Genomic DNA, 22094 nt, shown 5'->3' on the forward strand with positions numbered 1-22094 from the left:
CTTAAAATTTTAAATACTTTTAGTTAACATTGTTGAGAGGAGGATTACATGTGCTTCACCAGACTGCCAAGGAATGCATGGCACAGAAGAGATTAAGAATCCCTGTTTTGTTGATAAATTAACAGAGCAATAAAAAGAATCTTTAGTAGTCATCTTTGCTTTTCCCTATATTGAGATATTTGTCCATGTCTGAAGTAAGAGAAGTAAATATGTATGTCCTATTTTTCAAATTGTCTTAGGACGTTTCCTGCATCTTCCCTGACTATGTATTCCAGTATCTTAGCAAGTTCATCCTTATCTGTAACTTTACCATGATTTTAGCCCCTTTCATCCTATTTTCACTTTGAATCATAGAAATTTTACATTTCAGTAAAAGAAGGAAGTCCAGTGGTCTCTTCTTTGGCTGCATAGCAGCTGAGGTTGCTTTTTAAAACTCCTTATGCCCAGGCCACACTTCAAACCACTTACATCAGAATTTTCAGAAGTGGAACCCATGTATCAATAGTTTGTACAACTCCCCAAGTGATCTCAATGTGCAGCTAAAGTCACAAACTATAATTAGTCTAGCCTCCCTTTACTGAGGCCCATAGTTTGAGACTTAAGGTCCCATCTGTTTACATGTTTGTTAGAGTGAAAATCAAATTATGGAATCATCAAAATTGTGTAGGATTAATCAAGATGCATATAATTCATTTAAGTTTAGAGATCCATGCAGTAGCACTGTACCTGATATCTTAAATATCTTTACCTACATCTGACAGTCCAGTTCTCCTTGTTACAGCTGACCCTAAACCTATACTTGATCTTGGCAAATTCCTTTAGAATTCTACAAATACTGCATAAAGCTGTACGTTCAAGTCAACATGCTTCAGTTGCCAAAATTGTTGCAGCTTTTAGGTGGTATTTGTCAGATATTTGTAAATATTAGAGAGAAATGTTTTGTGTTATGTGAAAAAAATCAAGATGCAAAACTGAATAATGTTTCTCCATATGTAGTTCTCTTTAAAATAACTGGTTTCACTGATAAACATTTATATCATCATACCAGTGGCTTAGAGTAAACATGTAGTTAATGTTCATTGGATGGATGAATAAAGGAGCTCCTTTCTTCCTTCTTTATAGAAACTTTGTATTAAAGCATCATGTGTTCCTGGTCCGAAACTGGGAGAAGATTCGGCAGAAACAGGAGGAAGTAAAGCACACCAGTGATAATATTCATTCAGCATCATTATATACCCGTTGGAATGGCATCTGCCGAGATGATGGGAACATCAAGTCTGGTAAGGACCAGGAGACGTTCTTGTTAGTTTACAGGTATCAGCCCACCATAACCTATCCATCCCAGCACTAAACTTCTTTATCTCTACTCTAAGGAATAGGAAGAAACCCCCTTCCATCAGCCTTCCAGACATCACCTACAGTCTTATAATTACTAGATATAGTGGATCTTTTGTGTTTAGGATCCTTTCCTACCTAGAAAATAACTTGCAGACAGGATAAACAGTGATGCCAAATGCAGGAGAAAATTACATTAGTGTTAATTTCAATACTTTGTTCTCCTCCACATTGAGATCAGCATTATACAGAGATGTTCAGATTTTCTTTTTCTGACTTTCATGAGTGAATAATGTACCAGTACTCCAGAGTTCAGATCTGATATCCAGAACAGACCTTAAGAAGAAAATTTTACATATCCAAGCATCCTTTATAACTGAAAATTAAGAATTAAAAGCTCATGCTTTTTTTTTTTCACACCACCCTTCAGCTTGAGGGGTCTTAGTTCCCCAACCGAACAGGGATCAAACCTCATGCCTTCCTCAGTGAAAGCACAGAGTCCCAACCACTGGATCACAATGGAATTGCCCTCATACTGTTCATTTACTCTTTATTTCCCTCATAAGGAAGCAAGAAGTTCCCTGGTGGTCCAATGGTTAGGACTTGGTGTTTTCACTGCCAGGGCCCAGGTTTAATCCAAGTTCAGAGAACTAAGATCCTGCAAGCAGCACAAGATACCAGGGGAAAAAAAGTAGAAGCAGTCTGCATGGTGTATAAGGCAACATGTTGAGTAGGGACTAGATCGATTTAGAAATTTGCCCAAAATCTTATATCTTCTCAGTGATTTGATTGGCATAAATTCTGTGAACTTACTTTCCAACTAGTTCAAGTCTTCTGAAAATAACAGCAGTTATTTCCTGAGTATTATAGGTCAGGCACTGAGCTAAAACATATTAAAGGGTTATTCCATTTAATCTACACAGATTACCTCTTGAGGGAAGTACAGACATTGTACTTACTTTACTGCAGTTTGCAGAAACGGTTTTCTACAGATTAAAAGTTTTGTGGCAACCCTGTTTGGAGCAGTCTACAGTGCCATTTTTCCAAGAGCACTCTGTCCCTTTGTATCCTCACAATATTTCAAATTTTTTCAATAATTGTTACAGTGATTTGTGATTAGTGATCATTGATGTTACTATCGTAATGGTTTGGTGGCACCTCAAACTGTGAACTTAATAAATGTTGTGTGTGTTCTGACTGCTCCGGCTGGCTAGCCTTTCTCTGCTACCCTCCAGCCAACCACACCCCATCTCCTGGCTCTCTCCCTATCTTTGGGCTTCCCTAACACCTAAAATACAATAGTATTGAAATTAAGCCAACTAATAACCCTGCAGTGGGCCCTAAGTGTTCAAGTGAAAGGAAGAGTTGCACGTCTCTCACTTTAAATCAAAAGCTAGAAATTAAAAAAAAAAAAGCTGGAAATGATTAAGCTTAGTGAAGAAGGCATGCTTAAGCGAAGACATACTAAAAGCTAGGTCTCTTGCACCAGTTAGCCAAGTTGTAAATAGAAAGGAAAAGTTCTTGAAGGAAATTAAAAGTGCCACTCCAGTGAACACACAAATGATAAGAAAGTTAAACTGCCCTATCTTGGGTTTTTTGTTGTTTTTTTGTTTTTATTTTTTTATTGATGGATAATTGCTTTACAGAATTTTGTGCTCTTTTTTTTTTTTTTTTTTTTTTTTGTGCTCTGTTTTTGATATGGAGAAAGTTTGAGTGGTCTGGATAGAAAGTCAAACCAGCCACTACATCCTCTTAAGCCAAAGCCTAATCCAGAACTGTCTTCAGTTCTGTGAAGGCCTAGAGATGTGATGAAGCTGCAGAAGAAAAGACTGAAGCTAGCAGAGGTTAGTTCATGAGGTTTAAGGAAAACTCTCTATAACATCAAAGTATAAGGTGAAGCATCCAATTCTGATGTAGAAGCTACAGAAAGTTATCCAGAAGATATGGCTAAGATCATTAACGAAGGTGGCTACACTAAACAACAGATTTTCTGTGTAGATGAAATACCCTAATACTGAAAGATGCCATCTACTCTGCCTTTGCTCTTTTAAAGAAATGAAGTGAAAGTTGCTTAGTCGTGTCCGACTCTTTGTGACCCCACGGACTGTAGTCTATGGAATTCTCTAGGCCAGAATATTGGAGTGGGTAGCCTTTCCCTTCTCCAGGGGATCTTCCCAACCCAGGGATCAAACCCAGGTCTCCCACATTGCAGGTGGATTCTTTACCAGCTGAGCCACAACAGAATCTAGATAATAGCACATCTGTTACAAAGTGGTTTACTGAATATTTTAAGCCCTCAGTTGAGACCTACTACTCAAGAAAAATTATTTCCTTTCAAAATACCACTGCTCATTGACAATGTACCTAATCACCCAAGAGCTCTGATGGAGGTGTGCAATGAGATTAATACTGTTTTCATGCCTACTGGTACAACATCCACTCTGCAGCCTGTGGATTGAGCAGTAATTTCCCTATTCAAGTTTTATCATCTAAGAAATAACATTTCATAAGGCTACAGCTGCACAGATACTGAACTTCTGATGTATCTGGGCAAAGAAAATTGAAAACTTGGAAAAGATTGTAGAGCCCATTAAGAATATTCATGGTTCACAGGAAGAGGTCAAAATATCAACATTAATAGGAGTTTGGAAGTCATGTCCAAACCTCATGGATGATTTTGAGGGGATCAAGACTTCATTGTAGGAAGTAAACTGCAGATGTGGTAGAAACAGCAAGAGAACTAGAATTAGAAGGGGGACCTGAAGGTGTGACTGAACTGCTGCAATATTGTGGTAAAAAAGAAAGTGACTTTTTGAGATGGAATCTACTCCTGGTGAAGATGCTGTGAAGATTTTGCTGAAATGGCCCAAAGGATTTAGAATATTACATAAACTTAGTTACTAAGTCAGGGGCAGCAACAGTGTTTGAAAAGGTTGACTCCAATTTTGAAGTAAGTTCTATGGATAAAATGATAACAAAGAGCATTGCATGAAGAAAAAAGAGTATTGCATACTGCAGAGAAATCGTTTATAAAAGAAAGAGTCAAAGATGTGGCAAACTACACTGCTGTCTTATCTTCAGAAATTGCCTCACCCAACCCATCCTTCAGTAGCCACCACCCTGCTCAGTCAGCAGCTATCAATATCAAGTCAAGACCCTCCACTAGCAAAAAGATATAACTTGCTGAAGACTCAGATAATGTTTAGCATTTTTTGGCAATAAAGTATTTTTTAATTAAGGTATATAAGTTGGTTTTTTAGGCATAATGCTATTGCACACTTAATAGACTACAGTATAGTGTAAAGATTTTTTTCACATGCATTGGGAAACCAAAATCTCTGTGTGACTCTCTTTTTTGCAGTATTTACATTATTGTAGTGTTCTGTAACAAAATCTGCAGTATCTCTGAAGTGCCTGTACTACCACTCTTCGCATTTTATAGTTGAGAAGCTAAGACACAGAGTTTAAGTATCTTTCCCCAAATCAGACAGTAGTGAGGCCAGAATTCAAAAGCAGACACAAATATCTGAAACCCAGACTTGGAACTAGTATACTCTGTTGCAGCTGGCCATTAGTAAGGTCCCTCTAAATTGTAGGATTTATCTCTCTAGTAAACCCAGTGTTTTCTTATTTTTTTTAAGGAGGAAAGAAAAAACTCCATAACCACTAATCTGCTTAGTCACTTCAAGAAAAATAGAGAAAATAGCAGGAATCCATTACAGAAGAGAAAGCCACATAGAGCTCCTCTTTTCCTGAAACTAATTTTTACTCTGTCCTTCCAGATGTCTTCATGACCCAGTTCTCTGCCCTGCAGACTGCTCGATCTGTTCGAACAAGACGGTTAGCAGCAGCAGAGGAAAACATTGAAGTAGCTCGGGCAGCTCGCCTAGCCCAGATCTTCAAAGAGATCTGTGATGGCATAATCTCTTATAAAGGTACCCCAAATTCTTTCTCCTCAGCTTTTTAAAAAAATTATATCACTTTGTTCACCTGAGGTATCCAAGACCAGGAACGCATAACAATTTAGGACTGTGATTTTAGGTGGTTTACTTAGTTCTTCATTTGTCAGAGTATAGAATTATAGGACTAATTACAGTCTTCAGGAATTGTTGTCTCTGAATCCTTAGCTGTTTAGGTTAATTTTTTGTATTTATTGGAATGTTATCATAGTTAAGCACTATATTTAAAAATCACATATTTTAGCTGTAGGATAGAAGTAGGTCTTTGTCTTGAATATAATTTTCCTGAATGAGGCAGTGAGTTAGCAATTTAAGAAAAAAGTATTAAAAACGTATGACATCGGTGGTTCTTATCTGTTGATTGACAGATATCTTTGAGAATAAAGTTGTGGACTCTTACCCCAGAAAAATATTATATACCTAATTTTGCATATATTTTAGAGGGTTCACAGGCCCTTTCTACATTAAGGAAAAGGATATAAAGTTACAAGTAAATTACTTTTGAAGCATTTTCATGCAAACATTTACCCCACTTTTCCTTTTCTAAAATACATCTTTTGGATTTGTGTTAAGGGTAAGGGTGGAGAAGGGGAGAGTTTTTCGATTTAGGTCCGTAGTTTGGTAATGCACATGACTTTTTCTAACCACGAAATTTGTAGATATTTAAAATTAGAAATTTTAACAAATAATTGCTGTTTTTGCCTTCAAATTTTTTTCTGTTTTTTTTTTATAATTGAAGTATAATTGATGTACAATATTATGTAAGTTACAGATGCACAGTATAGAGATTCATAATTTTTAGAGGTTATAATCCATTTATAGTTATAGAATATTGGCTATATTCTTGTGTTGTACAATATATCCTTGTTGCTTACTTTGTACATAATATTTTGTACGTTCTTAACCTGCTACCCCTCTATTACCCCTCCCTCATTCGCTCTCCCTACTGGTAATCACTAATGTATTCTCTATTATCTCTCAGTCTTTTGTTGTTGTCCTTGTTAAAATCCGCCTTCAACTTTTGCTTCCTTCCTTTCCCTAAATTCTGAGGAATTTGATTTTCTTTCTCTCTTCTTTCTCTACTATTTATCTTCATATTTTAGTGGTTTTTTGCCATTTGTTAACCTCAGCATAGAGGAAGGGCCAGACCAACCTATCCTAATATGTAAAGTTTTGTGACACCTGTTCCGTTTACACTCCCTAAAGATCACACTCTGTGTTCTCAACCAGCCCTATCTGATCTAATATGAAATTGAAGTAGATGTATCTGTATGTCATTATATTCTAGGCATGAAACAGTAGGCTTTTTCTCTCTGTGTAATGAGTTATTAGAAAGTAAGAGAGCAAGTGAGAAGCAGCCCCACAACATGAATTTTATTTTTGTAATACAGACCAACTGTTGCAAGAAGATGGATTCCAGAAAATATTTACAGTACTGAATTATTCATTATCTGGAATCAAGTTGAATCCAAACCAACAGAGTACTATTAACTGTGGGCAAATAGTAAGAACTGGAAAACATTTTTTGAATGTAGTTGAGTAGGAATTTGCCTTAAGCATACTAGCTGCTACGTTAAGTTCCCATATCTCATTTTTCTTAGGAAGTTTTCATTACCCAGCTAATGCTGTTTTACATTTCAAGTGTATACATACATATACACACACACACTGTATCTTTCATATTTCAGGTAATCCTGAATGTATCTTCTGATCTCTGCCTTTAATTACCCACATTTCTGAAAAGTCTTTTCATTTTTCACTGATCTCAAAAAAAAAACATATTTTTTTTTCCCCTAACTTTAAATTTTGGGGATTCTGCTTTTTCAGTTAGGAGTTAATACTTGTCTCCCTGTAGAGTCAGTCTGTCTACTAAACCTTGCATTTTTTTGCAGATTCTTCCCGACAATCACTAGCAGCACCACTTTTGAACCTACCCCCAAAGAAAAAGTAAGTTTACATATGTGGGAATCATCCGAGTTTTAGAAAGGTCCTAAGTGTACCAGATTGACACCCTGGCTTTATGTTACAGGAATGCTGATTATTATGAGAAGATCTCTGATCCCCTAGATCTTTCCACCATAGAGAAGCAGATCCTCATTGGTTATTATAAGACAGTGGAGGCTTTTGATGCTGACATGCTCAAGGTCTTTCGGAATGCAGAGGTATTTTTCACTGACTTCAAACAGATTTAAGAAGTTTGTTCTGAAGAGGTCTATTGTAGAAGTTTAAGATGTTTACCTTCTTCTCCTAGCATCCTTCATATTTCTGGTTAAGAAAGGCAGCAGTTTTTATTGTGTACCCTTAGGGTAAATCGTGCTTACTTGAAGTGCCTTGCTGTGTGCCTGCTAAGTCACTTCAGTCTTGTCTGACTCTTTGCAACCCCATGAACTGTAGCCCACCAGGCTCCTCCGTCCACAGGATTCCCTAGGCAAGAATACTGCAGTGGGTTGCCATAGGGTTATAGTTTTCTAAATATTGGAGATATAATAAATGGAGATAATAATACGACTAGAATGAAAGGTTAAATCATACTCCCAAAACAATTTTTGTAGAAACTTAGTTTCGTGTTGAACCTTTACATTTATGTAGTAGACATTTTGCTACATTTAAGTCGTATCTGTAGGCTCTACTCAATAATTATATGTGAAATACACAGAAACATGTATAGGCAAATAAATACATATCTTAAGGATGAATCGGCATATAGTACACTAATATATTGTAGAATAGGTGAAGCTCATTGGGGAGAGGTGGGCTTGAATTGATACAAAGAAGATGTAGAATATTGTATGATACATAGAGGATATTTTTCAGTGATTTTGAAATACCTTGGAGAGATGTTTGAAGGTCAAAAGAGACTACAAGATGACAGAGGAATTGAGACTAAAGACAAGAAATGTGAGAAAAACAGACAGATGGGAGAAGAATTGGAGCAGTCTTGAATTGTTACATGCTTTCTCCTGAACCCAGCTTCCAAATATATTTAGACTTATAGCTTTGTGTCCCTAGTATCTATAAAACAGAGGTAAACGGAGAGATTCTCCACATTATTCTTGTGGTACTTAATCATGTTCCATGGTCTCTGTGTTTTTTATCCTTGTGGACAGTAAAGTCTGTGACAGGAGTTGAATGTCAGAGTGATAGAGCAAATGGGAAAATTACCATGCAGATTCTAATTTTAATTCATTTTAGTTAAATTTAAGTTGTTTTCAATTATCTGGCCCCTATATTTGATGGTATTAAAAATGTATTAACCAAATGGGAAGATAAAGAAAATCCTGCCACCTCTTCAGGTATATTTTTAAGCCAAACATAATATCTTTCTCCTGCTTTCTTCAGAAGTACTACGGGCGTAAATCCCCAGTTGGAAGAGATGTTTGCCGCCTACGAAAGGCCTATTACAATGCTCGGCATGAGGCATCAGCCCAAATTGATGAGATTGTGGGAGAGACAGCAAGTGAGGCAGACAGCAGTGAGACCTCAGTCTCAGAGAAGGAGAATGGGCATGAGAAAGACGATGATGTTATCCGCTGTATCTGTGGCCTCTACAAGGATGAAGGCCTCATGATCCAGTGTGACAAGTGCATGGTGAGAGTCAAGAGGTGAAGCAGAGGCCTAGTCCTGATGAGTGTGGTGACTATATTCAAAGCATCAGCCCCTGCCTCTTTTGACTTCGCTTGACAAGCTATTTATGAACTTTAACTTTGCCTCAGTTTCTGTTATCCCTTACTGTTCACCATATTGTCCTTCTCCTTTTTTATCTCTCTCTTTTGTTTTTTCCTCCCATTTTTTCTACCTCCTGTTCTTTGCACCTGCTTTCCACTGCACACTTCTCATGTAATCTGGATCAAGAAGAATGATAATATTTAAGGCAGTGCTTTACCGGAAAAACACTAGGGGTACTACACTCAACATAGCATTAATGTAGATGGAATTCGATATATAGAGCTCCTGATGAAGGAGTCAAGGCCTGGATTTGAGCCCTAGTATCTCCATTTGATACATCTGAACTCATTACCTTATGTAAAATGGAACTATGAGTAACACATAGGATTGTTAGAATATAATTAGGTAAGGTTAAATAAAAACATTTTGTAACTATAAAGCTTTCCATAGTAACCATATTATTGATGCATATTACTTTGTAAGTAATAGCTTGGTACTGTATTCGTTCATCCTTCTGTTCTTTATCTGTCTCCTTATTTTGTTTGCCCAGATCCATGTATTATAAACAGTCTATATACTTATGTTAAGATACGTCCTCATTCTTTTCTCCTACTTTACCATTTATCTCTAATTTCTTACTTACCTCCTTAACCCCTAGTTCCTGTTTTACTTTACCCTGTCCTGTTGCTTTTCTTTGTTTTTTTGTTTTGCTTCACCTTGCAAGATCTTAGTTCCCCAACCAAGGATTGAACCCAGGCCATGGCAGTGAAAGTGCCAACTCCTTACCACTGGACTGCCAGGGAACTCCCGCAGATTTTTTTTATTCTTAGTCCCCAAGACTTCTCTCAGTGAGTCTAACTCCCTACATACACACACACTTCTTTTTTTTCCTGCAGGTGTGGCAGCACTGTGACTGTATGGGAGTGAACTCAGATGTGGAGCACTACCTTTGTGAGCAGTGTGACCCGAGGCCTGTGGACAGAGTAAGTTGCCTTCTGATAATACTCCAATCTAAAAGCAGGAGATGTGGCACATGGTATTTTATCTACCCTGCTCCTGATGTACTGGATTTCCTTTGATAAGTTATTCAGCCTCTCTGGGCCTGTTTCTTACAATTTCTTACGCTTTACATTGAGGGTAATAATTCTGCCCTTCCTTTTCTCAGGAGTGGGACAAAAGGAAGAATACTTAGAAATCTATGGAAGAAATGATACTGTATAAAAACCATGGTTTTTATAAACACTATCTACTATCCATAAAAGAAGTAGCTTACAAAGTTTAGAACTTGTGTACTCTAAATATCACTTATTTTAAGCAGTGTTTAAGGAAAAGAGCTCTGGACTCAGAGTCAGCAAAAAATTAGTCTCAGCCCCGTGTTTTGTTTTGTTTGGGCCATGCTGGGTCATTGTTGCTACATGCAGACTTTCTCTAGTTGCAGCAAGCAGGGGCTCCTCTTTCACTGAGGTGTGCAGACTTCTCATTGCAGTAGCTTCTCTTGTTGGCTTCTCTTGTCCGGCTCTAGGGCATGCAGGATTCAGTAGCTGCACTGTTCTGGCTCTAGAGTGCAGGCTAAACAGTTGTAGAGCTCAGGCTTAGTTGTTCCACAGCATGTGGAATCTTCCCAGAACAGGGAACAAACCCATGTCCCCTCCTCTGGCAGGAGGATTCTTAACCACTGGAGCACCAGGGAAGTCCTTAAGCCCATTTTTTAACAGTTGTTAGGTTGGGTAACTTGCCCAGTTATTAAGTGGGTTTTTTCTTAGCTCTGCCATATTTATATGTGTGGTCTTCTATAAAAGGAGATGTTTAGGCAATATTTCTTAACAGTGGTGCTGTTGTCGTTTTGAGTGGACCGCTCTTCAATGTTGAGAGGTTCACATTGCAGAATGTTAGGCTTTCTTGGCCCTTGGGCACTAAGTCCTAGTATAGGTTCCTCCAGTCATTGTGACAAAGTCCCCCTTCACACATTTTCAGATGCCCTTTAGATGGCACAGAGCAACTACAGAATTAGTGCTCCATAGGGTATAGTTTGGGACATTTCGTCTGTCAAGTTTGTCCTCTCTGTTTACTTTTTCAAGTTTAAAAACTCTTGATGGCAGTCACCTGTTTTAATATCTGTGCTGCATTGAAATGACTAAGCAGTAAGTCCTAATTGCTTGGAGAGTCTAGGTTTTAGTTCTTTTTCTCCTGAATAGAGAGGCTGGAAATAGTAGTCACAGCCCTTATCTCTTGGCTTTCTGCTCTTACCAGGAGGTACCCATGATCCCTCGGCCCCACTACACGCAACCTGGTTGTGTCTACTTCATCTGTTTGCTCCGAGATGACCTGCTGCTTCGTCAAGGTGCATACACAGAAGCTGACTCTACTTGCCAAAGCTGACCCTTCTGAACAGTAGGGAGTATCTGCTGTCTGCATAATAGTCCTTGTCTCCATATACCTTTAATAGCAATAGAATATAGGTTTTTTAATATCCTCAAGTTACTTAGGCTTAATACATTTATCTTCACCAAATAATATTTAAGGTAGTGTTTTACAAACTGAAAAACATTATGCTAAAAATAAATTGGAGAGACCAGAGTGTTACAAAGCTAGTGTTAGGACTGGGAAAGACATTTAGCATTCCAAGAGGTAGAAGACCTCCCTCATGTCATTCTCATGGTCTCAAATTGATTCTCATCACCATTAGACTGCTGGTTGTAGTTACGTATTTCTTGTTTTAGATTTTCAGTTCTTTGTATGTAGACCTTGGGTGACACTAGTGAATACCTAGCGTAACTTATACAGGAATCATTTTAACCTTCTCCTGTGTTCTGTGCCTTCTGCGTCTTTAATCTCCTGTGCCTTCCTAGGTGACTGTGTATATCTGATGAGGGATAGTCGGCGCACCCCTGATGGCCACCCTGTCCGTCAGTCCTATCGACTGTTATCTCACATTAATCGAGATAAACTTGACATATTCCGCATTGAGAAGCTTTGGAAAAATGAAAAGTATGTGTTGAGGTTCTATCTCTTTTCTTCAAGCTGTACCCTACTAGAGCAGTGCTGGATAGTCACTACAATCTTGATAATTAAACTTCTCCCTTCTCTTTTTTTTTTAAAGAGAGGAACGGTTTGCCTTTGGTCACCATTATTTTCGTCCCCATGAAACCCACCACTCTCCATCCCGTCGGTTTTATCACAATGAACTCTTTCGAGTGCCACTTTATGAGATCATTCCCTTGGAGGCTGTAGTGGGGACCTGCTGTGTACTGGATCTTTATACATACTGTAAAGGTGAGTGATTTGCGCTACCTGAAAAATAACCTCCTGGCTGCCGTTCATTCATCTACTGCTGCCCACTCCACACATATGGTCGCGCTCTGATAAAAGATTGTCCAAGGCTGGCTTTCAAGCTTCAGAGAGCTATATACTTTCTTTTACCTAGTGCTTGGTACTCAATAAATGTTAATTCTCCTTTCAATTTTAATTCATTTTTTTCATAGTGTGTATTTAGCACTCTATTAATACCTGTGGGAAGATAAGTTATTAGGGTGGTGCAAACATAATTGTGGTTTCGGACTTTGACTTTTAAATCATTATAACTAGGTTCACAAAATAGGAACCTTAACAGTCAACACATTTTTGCCAACAAGAAGTAAGTTTGTTTATTCCTATAGCGTAAAAATCCATGCTTCGGGATTCAACAAACTCTTAGAAAGCATTTTCTGCCTCTTGCTGGTTGTGGAAGCATTTTCCCTGCAAAAAATTGTTGAGATGCTCAAAGAAGTGTAGTTGGTTGGCAAGAGGTCAGGTGAATATGGTAGATGAGGCAAAACTCCATAGCCCAGTTTGCTCAGCTTTTGAAGCCTTGGCTATGCAATGTGCACTCTGACACTGTGGAGAATTGGGCCATTTCTGTTGACCAATGCTAGCTTTAGGCATTGCAGTTTTGGGTGCATCTTATCAATTTGTTGAGCATACTTCTCAGATGTAATGGTTTCACCAGGATTCAGAAGGCTGTCATGGATCAGACCAGCAGCAGACCAGCAGACAAGTGACTTTGACCTTATTTTGGTGCAAGTTTGGCTTTGGGAAGTACTTTGGAGCTTTTTCTTGATCCAGCCACTTAGCTGGTTGTCTCCAGTTGTCATATTAAGTCCACTTTTCATCACAACATCATAATCTGATAGAGAAATGTTTTGTTGTTGCACAGAATAAGAGAAGACAGCACTCCAAAACAGCAATTGTTTTGATTTGCAGTGAGCTTATGAGGCTCCCACTTATCCAGCTTTTTCACCTTTCCAATTTGCTTCAAATGCCCAACCATAGAATGGTTGACGTTGAGTTCTTTGACTTCTCATGTAGTTCTAAGAGGATCAGCTTCGATGATTCCCCTGACTTGGTTGTTGTCAGCTTCCAATGGCTGGCCGCCGCACTCCTCATCTTCAGAGCTCTCATCTCTACAAACTTCTGAACCACCACTGCACTGTACATTTGCTAGCAATTCCTGGGCCAAACGTGTTGTTGATGTTGCAAGTTGTCTCCGCTGTTTTATGACCCATTTTGAATTTGAATAAGAAAATCGCTTTAAATTTTCCTTTTTTGTGTAACATCACTTCACTAGTGTAAAATAAATATAAACAGCAAGTAATGTCATTAGCAAAAAAAAACATAAACTAAGAAATGTGAATTAAAATGATGTATAACATAACCACACTTCAGAATGTATTTCAGTATCAAAGTTCAACAATGCAAAAACTGCAGTTACTTTTGCACCCACCCTAATACTCTTTCCCCCCAATGCCAAAATCCTTACGGCCATCATCAACTTGGTACATTAAATGAACAAAAAAAGCACAACAGTTTCATAAGGTTTGTGGCTAACAGTAGAATCAATCTAATTTCAGATTCCAGTTCCAACAGTTTTTACCTGTGTGCCCTTGGGCAAGTTATTTAACCTACTGAAAATAGGGATTAGTATCTATTTTAGAGAGTTTTGTAAGGATTAAATGAAATAATCTACAAAATCACTAAGCCCAGTTTATGGCTCACAGTAAAACTCACTATAAGTTAGTTATCATTAGAAGCAGACTTTAGTTTCCTAGGTCTTTCTGTTAGCATCGCAGCAAAATAGTCCAGAGGAATTCCTTGCAAAAGCTAAGTGCTTAAAGCTCCATGCTACTGATGACTCCTCCGTCCCCTACTTTATATAAAGTGTTCATTACCAAATGTGGTTCCCTCATTTGAAGTGTCATTCTTTTCTTATAACTTCCCCATGATGTGCTCTGTTTTTCCCCTGAAATGTTCTCTCAAAAATCCCTGCAGCACTCAGTCTGTGTTTCCGGTTTCTTTCCATCCTGTAGAATACCCTTTCACCTTTGATTCCCTTTCCCCTTTCTTGCGTCTCCTTTCTTCTGCAATCACCAAATCCTTACTTGTTCCCCCTCTCAAAACAGCTACCATGTTTCCCTGTTAGGAAGTCTCGCTTCTCTCCCACTGATACATGATGGGCAGCTCAGGGTGAGGGAAGGGAAAATAGGGGGAGTGTTCTTTAACAGTGTTTGGCCTCATAGGGAGACCCAAAGGAGTGAAGGAGCAAGATGTGTACATCTGTGATTATCGGCTAGACAAGTCAGCACACCTGTTTTACAAGATCCACCGGAACCGCTATCCTGTCTGCACCAAACCCTATGCCTTTGATCACTTCCCCAAGAAGCTCACTCCAAAAAGAGATTTCTCAGTAAGTCTCCTTCCTCTCTTCACTGTCAGGACAATCTAGTTCATGCATGGAATTCACAGAGTGAGAATTTTCAAGTGGCTCTCTGCTTCTTCACCGTTTCCATCCCAAACTGGAAAACACCCTCTCTGTGGATGTTTGAAAAGCAAAAATACATTCATTCTGTATTTCCTGGTGTGTGCTATGCCTCAGGGAATTGTTATTATATTTTAAATAGGTTTTCCTCTTTTTTTCTCTCTTACACCTCTTTATCATCTTTGTCCTTGAGCCCCATTTTGTAGTTTTTTGGTTTCTCACACCCATAATTTTGAGAAACAAAAAGAAAATAACATTGAGAAACCTTTGGTGAAAATAATTTAGTGCTTTTTATCCTTGGATTTAAATATAAGACATTATCATCACTATTAAGAAGAAAAAATTGTTATTATCCTACTACACAGAAAGTAACTGCTGTTTTCATTTTCAACCTTTTTCCTGTGTGTTTGTTTTGTTTTTTTCAAATTGTTGTGAATATATTCCTCCAGTTATTTTGTGCCATTTGTTATCATTTCATAAAGGTTCTGGTTATCCATCTGTTTGCTACAGTGAAACCCTGGACTAAACTCCTCATCTATGAGTCTTTTTTTCAGTGGGCCTGTCAGAATTCAGAGTTGTCATCCCAGAATGCTTAGAAATAGTCAAACCAGAATGCAAACCTTTATGTCCCTATTTTTCCTAGTATTATTTTAGGATTTCTGTGAATCATATTTCTTTTATATTCTCTCTGCCCACGACCAGGCCCTGCCTCTCATTCTTTGGTCTTGCTTACTCACTGTCAGCTTTGAAACTCCAACCTTAACTTCTCAAAAGTTAGGATGGGACAAAAGGAATTGTGACCCTTTCCCTTCTACTGTCATTCTAGGCTTATAAAATGCTAAAAAAAAAAAAAAAAAAACAAACCCCGTTGTGGCCTACAGATTACTAGAAGGACTGAACTTCTGACCTTAAAACACAGTCCTCCAACTTGTAAAGGTTTTAGCCCAGTAGCGCCTTTTTTTCTTTACTTCCTTGCCTCCCCACCTCCTTTATCCTGAGTTAGCCCCAGATCATCTGATTCAGCTTTGCCAGCATTTGCAATACACTTACCAACTTACCACTTCAATGTCTTCTCTGCAGCCTCATTATGTCCCAGACAACTACAAGAGGAACGGAGGGCGGTGAGTCCCACTGGGGGGATGTGATTAACCAGTAGCTTGAATGGAGCAAGAGAATAGCCACTTACCCATTATCCCCACCCCTAGGATTGAAAAGTCTCTGACAGAGTAGCCCAATATAGTGCCAAGAATAATATGGAAGAACTGCACTTCAGTAGTTGTGGACTCTTTATGGAGCCGTATTTGGGGCAGGGAGGGAAATTTGTAAGGTCAGAGAAAGAAAATGATTTGGAACAGAACTCTTGACATATTTGGAAAAATCTCTCTTTTAGGTTTCTGAAAGCTTTCCCTAATACCTCAAGGTATATCAAGTCTTAGGTCTTCAAGGAACAGAAGTAGCTAGAAGTGCATGGTTTTAGCTGAGCAGTTTGGACTCACAGTTTTTATTTGTGCTTGTTTTGTACACAAGACGGGTATTCTGGTGGAGGGAGGACCACACCCTGTGGCATGTGGGATCTTAGTTCCCCAACCAGGGATCGAACCCATGCCCCCTGCAGTTGGAAGCGCAGAGTCGTAACCACTGGATCACCAGGGAAGTCCCAAGATGGGTATTGTTACAGAAAGTACTGAAGGCTTTTTTCAGTTTCCTTTTCTATTGAATGGTAGTGTAACAGTTACTTTACCTATATCAGTAGCTTTTTTCTTTTAGGAAATCAAATATATTTCTTAAAAAAAAATACCAGACAATAGATGAAAGAAGAAATTTAAGGAAAGTAAAAACTATGGGATTGCTCATTGTAGTTGGACTGCTGGTGGCACAAGGTTGTGAAGCATTCAGAACTAGTCAGCGTTTTACTAGCTCCGGCCTATCCTATGGGTTCCTGAAAGAATGAGGAAAAATTGCATTTTATAAATAGAAATTAAATTTCAGAGAAGAGTGGTAATTTTTTCAAAAAATAATAAAATGAAGACCATAGGGACTTCTCTGCTGGCCCAGTGGCTAAGACTCTGAGCTCACAATACATGTAGCCCAGATTCAATCCCTTGTCAGGGAACTAGATCCCACGTGCCACAGTGAAGATCCTGTGTGCCACAACTAAGACCCCGTGCAGCCAAATAAATAAATGAAAATAAACATTAAAAAAATAATAAAATGAAGACCATAGCCAAGTTTCTTACATCTTGAGCCAAGGCTCTAACAGCTAGCCTACAGGATCCAGAGATCTTTTCCTTTCATCCCCCTTCCATCCCCAAGTGCCCTGCTTAGCCTTCCTCTCTAAATTCATATATCCTTCCGGCAGATCATCCTGGAAGTCTGAGCGCTCAAAGCCACCCCTGAAAGACCTGGGCCAGGAGGATGATGCTCTGCCCTTGATTGAAGAGGTTCTAGCCAGTCAGGAGCAAGCAGCCAATGAGATGCCCAGCCTGGAGGAGCCAGAACGGGAGGGAGCCACTGCTGAAAACAGTGAGAGTGAAAAAAAAAAAGAGGAAAGTAGTCAAGAACCCCAAGTAGCCTGTACCCCTGAGGAGCGACGGCATAATCAACGGGAACGACTCAACCAGATCTTGCTCAATCTCCTTGAAAAAATCCCTGGGAAAAATGGTAAGTAAAATCAGGCTCCTAAGATAAATGCAATATTAGCAGAGAGGGAATGAAAAAGAGCAACTTCTGATTATTTGCCTAGAATGGAAAATATTCTTTAAGTGGCACAGGTTTTTCATGGGCCTGTTCTTAAATTCCTCTTGGGAATGAAACTGGGAGGTGAGAGGATCTCCTCACTGGAGGGCAGCTTATTTCAGTTTGGCCCGGCTGCTGCTGCTGCTAAGTCGCTTCAGTCGTGTCCGACTCTGTGCGACTCCATAGATGGCAGCCCACCAGGCTCCCCCGTCCCTGGGATTCTCCAGGCAAGAACACTGGAGTGGGTTGGCATTTCCTTCTCCAATGCATGAAAGTGAAAGTGAAGCTGCTCAGTCGTGCGGACTCTTCGAGACCCCATGGACTGCAGCCTACCAGGCTCCTCTGTCCATGGGATTTTCCAGGCAAGAGTACTGGAGTGGGTTGCCATTGCCTTCTCCGTTTGGCCTGGAGGAAGACCTAAATTGCTGGTGGGTTGGCAAAGGACCCATTGAACTCCTGTGATTTCCTGAGAGCTCAAATCTGTAATAAGGAGTGGGAGGGTAGAGTTTGATGAGCCTCCTTGGTTCTGTTTTCAGCCATCGATGTGACCTACTTGCTGGAAGAAGGATCAGGCAGAAAACTTCGAAGGCGTACTTTGTTTATCCCAGAAAACAGCTTTCGGAAGTGAACCTCAAAGAATGCGAACATCAAGCATCTGGGATCCAGTGGAGCCTACAGTCCTGCCTCCTGTTCTCTGAGTGCAGACAGGGGTGGGAAGGGTCCGTCCAGCAAGGGGAATGGGGCCACGTCGTCGACATTAGGTACTTAGTAAACCCTGGAGCTAGTGGAGAGGAAGAGGAAGGGGATCTGTCTAGACAGTTCAGCTTAACTTGTTTTCCTCTCCATTGCTTCACCCTGAGGGTTAATAATGTAGGGTGGAGGGCAGAGCACATTGGGGATGACCAGAATCTTTTGGTACTTTATAGCACTTGCCCCTCCCCTCAGCTTGGGTTTCTCTGTGTCATCCTCTGATCTTGCAGGCACTGCTAAGAAGCTGCTTCCTATACCCAGGTATAACTCCGACTCCAAAGGGACAGGGACAGGATCCCCACCCCTACCCTGTCTGTTCTCTATAGGCTCCAAGAGCTACCCCTAGAGACCTAAAACACAAACAGTAACTGGGCCTTGTTCCAGATCCCTGACTAGGAAAAGTTTCTCTCGCCTCTTTTCCCCAACCAGGTCAAAGTAAAATGTGAGTTGACAACTCAAAGCACTTGTAACGGCTGCCCCTCTCCCTACCTCTGCTATCCCAAATGGAATCATGGAATAGGGAAGGCCCCCATGGGGTCAGAAGGGCACAGTCCTTATTGTAATTATTTTTGTTTTCACCTTCATAACCTGCCGACCATATTTTTTCTAAGAGAAGGCCAGGCCCCGCCAGCACATGTGCTTTTTATGCGCTGTGGTTCTTGTGTGTCTGCTGTGCTGTGCGAATGGAGATTGATTTCAAAGAAAAATCATTTTAAAACCTGCGTAAAAATGAACTCTAACCACCCCCCCAACAAAAGTCACTACATAAACTGTTGAGCAGTATTCACCTATCAGAGTATTTGTTGTGAGTGTAGATTATCAATTGAAAACACTACTTCTTGTTTTACTTGTACAGTTTTCAATGTCCATCTCTTAAAGAGACAGTGTGTTCTCCCTGCCCCTAGTCCCATCTTCCTTCACCTTCCTGATGACTTCATCTTCAGGAGGGATATCCAGGGTGTCACCTTCCTTCCCATTCACTTGACCAGGAGTTACCAGATAAATTGTCTCTTTAAAAATAAAATTTAAAAAGCTTTGCTTTGTTGTCTTCTCAGACATACATATGCATATATGTTTTAGATGTTCTTATAAGAGAAAAGATGGTTTTTAAATGTGCCAAGTTGTGTGTTGTATATATATATGTATGTATATATATATATATATCTGCTGCGTGATTAGTAAGCAATACAATAGTTAAACATTTCCCCATTACTTTTTTCTAATATTGGACCAATGCTGTCCTAATTGTACATTTCCTCTTAGGATGACGACGCTCTGACTTGTTTAGGTAGAAACATTGACCACCTTCCATTCCATTGAATCTTTCTTTTTCTCCTTTCTGTGTCAATCTTGAGGGAAAAAAAAAAAGTAAAAGAGACAGGGGATGCCAAAGATCCCCTTGAACAGAGAAAAAGCAGAATAAATATTTTATTAAAGAAAAAAGAGAATTAAGAAAATAGTTTGGAGTATTTTCTTACTGTAGAGAAGCACTGTACATTACTAAGAGACCTGGGTATAAGATACTCACGTGTGGAGCTGGGAAAATCGCATGTCCAAGCCCGATTGAGTGGTTTCTTTTGGTTTTCATTGCAGGGAGCCAGGTGGGAGGGAGGTGGGAACAGGGGCACTTTGGGGGTCTCCTTTTAGTCAAAGCAGGAAAATGACAAGAAAGAGATTAAAATTCAATATTTCCTTTAATAGTGTTAAACACTAAAATTTTAAAAAAGTCTCAAAAAAAGAAAAAAGGAAAAAAAAAAACTTTGTAAAATGAGAGAACAGAAGCAAAAGACACTACGCTCTGTCGTTTTATCTTTCTTTTGTTGAAAGACTAAAAACTGAAATGTTTTTTAGACAATCAAATGTTAGGTAAGTGCAAAAACTTGTTTTTTCTTACTGGTGTAGAAATTAATGCCTTTTTTTATTTTTCGGTTATTTTATAATAACAAAAGAACCCCCTAGCTGCCAGGCGGGTTTTGGTGTTTGAAATGCGGGGCAAAGCACTACATCACTGCAAATAGATACAGAGTTAGTCTGCATGTCTGTAGGCTGTGTGATTGCGGAAAATATAAATGCTGCTAATATATTTCCTTTTTACAAAAGCATATCTAAATAGATGATTGTTTTGATGTTAATCTTTGTAAATTATGTATTACCAATTTTAACATTGGATGTAATTGCATAAAAAGCTTGCATCTCAATCCTTGAAAGTCTAGTATTAAATGGAAAAAACTTTTCCTAACTACAGAGTGGTGAGCTTGCTATTTTTTTTCCTCTTTCCTATCCTCCATTTATATTCCCAGGATCTTCTCCATCCTGTTTCCAAAGAGATCTGCTTAAAACCACATCAGCATCCTAGGCCCCACATGGGCATGCTAACCACTGTTGACTGTTGGATAAAGCTTTTCCTCAGCACTACAGCCTTTTTGGTCTGGGCCAAGCCTAACCAATCAACATAATCATCATCTACACCTGTACCCCTTGAACACACAGACGTCTAATACTCTTTAACAACCTCTGAGGTTGGCAGTAAGTTTAGGCTACATTTTCTAGGCCACTATGTTAGACTGTTTCCATTGTAAGCAGTGTACATGTATTCATTTATTTCATCTTCATAACAGCCCTTTTGGTAGGTACCAAAACCAGATTTTACAGATGAGGAAACTGAAGCAACAGAGAGGTAAGTAACTCACCCAAGATCTTGTAGCTAGTTAATCCTCATAATAGTTCCCTGTAGTTATTCCCGTTTTCGTAGAAGTAAAAACTGAACCTCGGGAAGGTTAGGTAAACTTGCCAGATCATCCAGTAACTAGTGTTGGAGCCAGAACTCCAAAATCTTTTAAGTTCATCCGCAAGTAGGAAAGTGTCAGAAATAGCCAAAGCCTGACCCTACCAAGGAAGATAAATCCATTCCTGCCAACTGAAAGACCTAACAAACTCTTGTCCTAGACAGGAGTCAGACATTTAATCGTTGAGTTCAGCTGGAGTACAGTTGCTCAGAAGCCTCAAGACAGTTGACTGCCAGAGCTCAATCTCTACTCCTGCAAGAACTTAGGGCTTATCCCACTATTACACAACAGTCTATCCATGGCTGCAAAAACAATACCTTAGTAGTTAATTTAAGGTTTCTTTAATCTTTATTTAACCTTTAATATCCCTTTAACATCTACTTAAAGCTATTCTGTTTGGATAATATATAATGATAATAGCACAGAACTAATTTTATATCAATCTCTGTCCTATCTCAAGATGTTCTGTTACCTGATAACCATTAGGCTCCAGCTGCCAATATCACCAGGTCTCACTGATACTCTGACAATATTGTTCTAGGACTCCTCCCACTTTTGAGGATTACCCACTATAAAACCAAGCACATAGGGATAAGAGTCAGAAAAAAGGAGAGGGCAGGTTGAATCATAGGAAATGAAAGCTGTGTACAAGTAAAGGATTTCTGAAACTTTAGAATCATGGCCACCCCCCACGTACACCAAAGATCTCACTTTAAGAAATATTGGTCCCAAAGCATAGTCTTCCATATCTACTGTTTAATAACTTAAAACATAAAAATAAAACTTTTGCAGTAGTAGTTTGCAATTGAAGAAGCTTCATAAACTTGAGTACTCCCACTCTTAAGAATATATTGAGTGACTAGGAATTCTCAGAGGCAGTCAGAATCCAGTTTGAAAAACATCACCCTAGAAAACACCTGAAATGCAAACTGAGGTCTAAAGCTGAGAGGACCGCCAAACACAGAAAGCAAAATTAAAGCAAGGAGCAGATGAATGTCATAAATTGGCCAGGAACGGGAAATATTAAATCTTAGAAAATGGCGAAAGTATGAGACAGCTGAGTCTAACCAA

The 22094-nt window shown here is 39.2% G+C and overlaps 1 protein-coding gene across 10 annotated transcripts in view; it reads left to right on the top strand.

Annotated features, from left to right (window-relative positions):
* Positions 1 to 20480, top strand: part of ASH1L (ASH1 like histone lysine methyltransferase) — a 208014-nt gene extending 187534 nt beyond the window's left edge. For 8 of the 10 annotated variants that reach the window (XM_010802923.4, XM_024989639.2, XM_015462302.3 and 5 more), the window contains 13 exons: positions 1123 to 1280; positions 5118 to 5270; positions 7187 to 7241; positions 7324 to 7456; positions 8634 to 8882; positions 9857 to 9943; positions 11211 to 11301; positions 11810 to 11948; positions 12061 to 12233; positions 14513 to 14679; positions 15832 to 15872; positions 17111 to 17412; positions 18024 to 20479. In XM_010802923.4, coding sequence (XP_010801225.1) covers positions 1123 to 1280; positions 5118 to 5270; positions 7187 to 7241; positions 7324 to 7456; positions 8634 to 8882; positions 9857 to 9943; positions 11211 to 11301; positions 11810 to 11948; positions 12061 to 12233; positions 14513 to 14679; positions 15832 to 15872; positions 17111 to 17412; positions 18024 to 18115 — 1840 coding nt within the window. In that variant the 3' untranslated portion in view covers positions 18116 to 20479. Of the gene's footprint in view, positions 1 to 1122; positions 1281 to 5117; positions 5271 to 7186; positions 7242 to 7323; positions 7457 to 8633; positions 8883 to 9856; positions 9944 to 11210; positions 11302 to 11809; positions 11949 to 12060; positions 12234 to 14512; positions 14680 to 15831; positions 15873 to 17110; positions 17413 to 18023 lie in introns of those variants that run through there. The other 2 variants (NM_001192743.1, XM_059884807.1) reach the window with 2 other exon arrangements.
* The last annotated feature ends 1614 nt before the right edge of the window (positions 20481 to 22094 follow it).

Source organism: Bos taurus, chromosome 3 (genome assembly GCF_002263795.3).
Source record: "Bos taurus isolate L1 Dominette 01449 registration number 42190680 breed Hereford chromosome 3, ARS-UCD2.0, whole genome shotgun sequence".
In the NCBI taxonomy this organism is placed as follows: domain Eukaryota; kingdom Metazoa; phylum Chordata; class Mammalia; order Artiodactyla; family Bovidae; genus Bos; species Bos taurus.